Raw genomic sequence first — 548 nt, forward strand, 5'->3', positions numbered from 1 at the left:
GATGAGTGCTGCAGGGGTACAGCCACAGGAGAAACCACCTCTGGGATTGTCCCAACACTGATGGCTGAAATCCCTGCAACTGAGCTGTTGTCCTATTGCCTGTTCCTACTCTGCTGCAGGCTTTTGGTCCATAGCATGGAATGTGGGGTGCAGGGTCTGTAGACACAGGAGTCAGAACCATGATGGAGCCAGAGGGGTGGAAGCCCCCCCAACATCCCCGATTTTTGTCCCCATGCTTGGTTTCAGTGCAGGGGTTTGCTGCCATCTCCTGGGTACCAGCAACACCACTGAGCCAGGCCCAAACTGGCTGAGATGGGGTTCTGCAGGGACCAAACCCAGGGCCACCACTCACCCCCAAAGAGTCAACCCCGCATCCCTGCAGTAGCCACCCATTTGAAGCCCAGCACTGGCTGTGAAGCCAGAACGCGAGCACGGCCAACGGCAACATCCCACCTCATTTTATTTCTCCTCCTGGAATCTCTCTCCTCCCCCCCGCAGATGCTACAACTGCGGCGGGCTGGACCACCATGCCAAAGAGTGCAAGCTCC

General features: G+C 57.5%; 1 protein-coding gene across 1 annotated transcript in view; it reads left to right on the plus strand.

The window, feature by feature from the left end:
- LIN28A (lin-28 homolog A (C. elegans)) overlaps positions 1 to 548 on the plus strand; it is a gene marked incomplete at its 5' end in the record, with an annotated part of 2,026 nt that overhangs the window by 1,225 nt on the left and 253 nt on the right. The window contains one exon of the mRNA XM_010017829.1: positions 499 to 546. Within this exon, the coding sequence (XP_010016131.1) occupies positions 499 to 546 (48 nt within the window). The remainder of the gene's footprint in view (positions 1 to 498; positions 547 to 548) is intronic.

This window comes from Nestor notabilis, unplaced genomic scaffold (assembly GCF_000696875.1).
Source record: "Nestor notabilis isolate BGI_N333 unplaced genomic scaffold, ASM69687v1 scaffold20647, whole genome shotgun sequence".
In the NCBI taxonomy this organism is placed as follows: Eukaryota; Metazoa; Chordata; class Aves; order Psittaciformes; family Psittacidae; genus Nestor; species Nestor notabilis.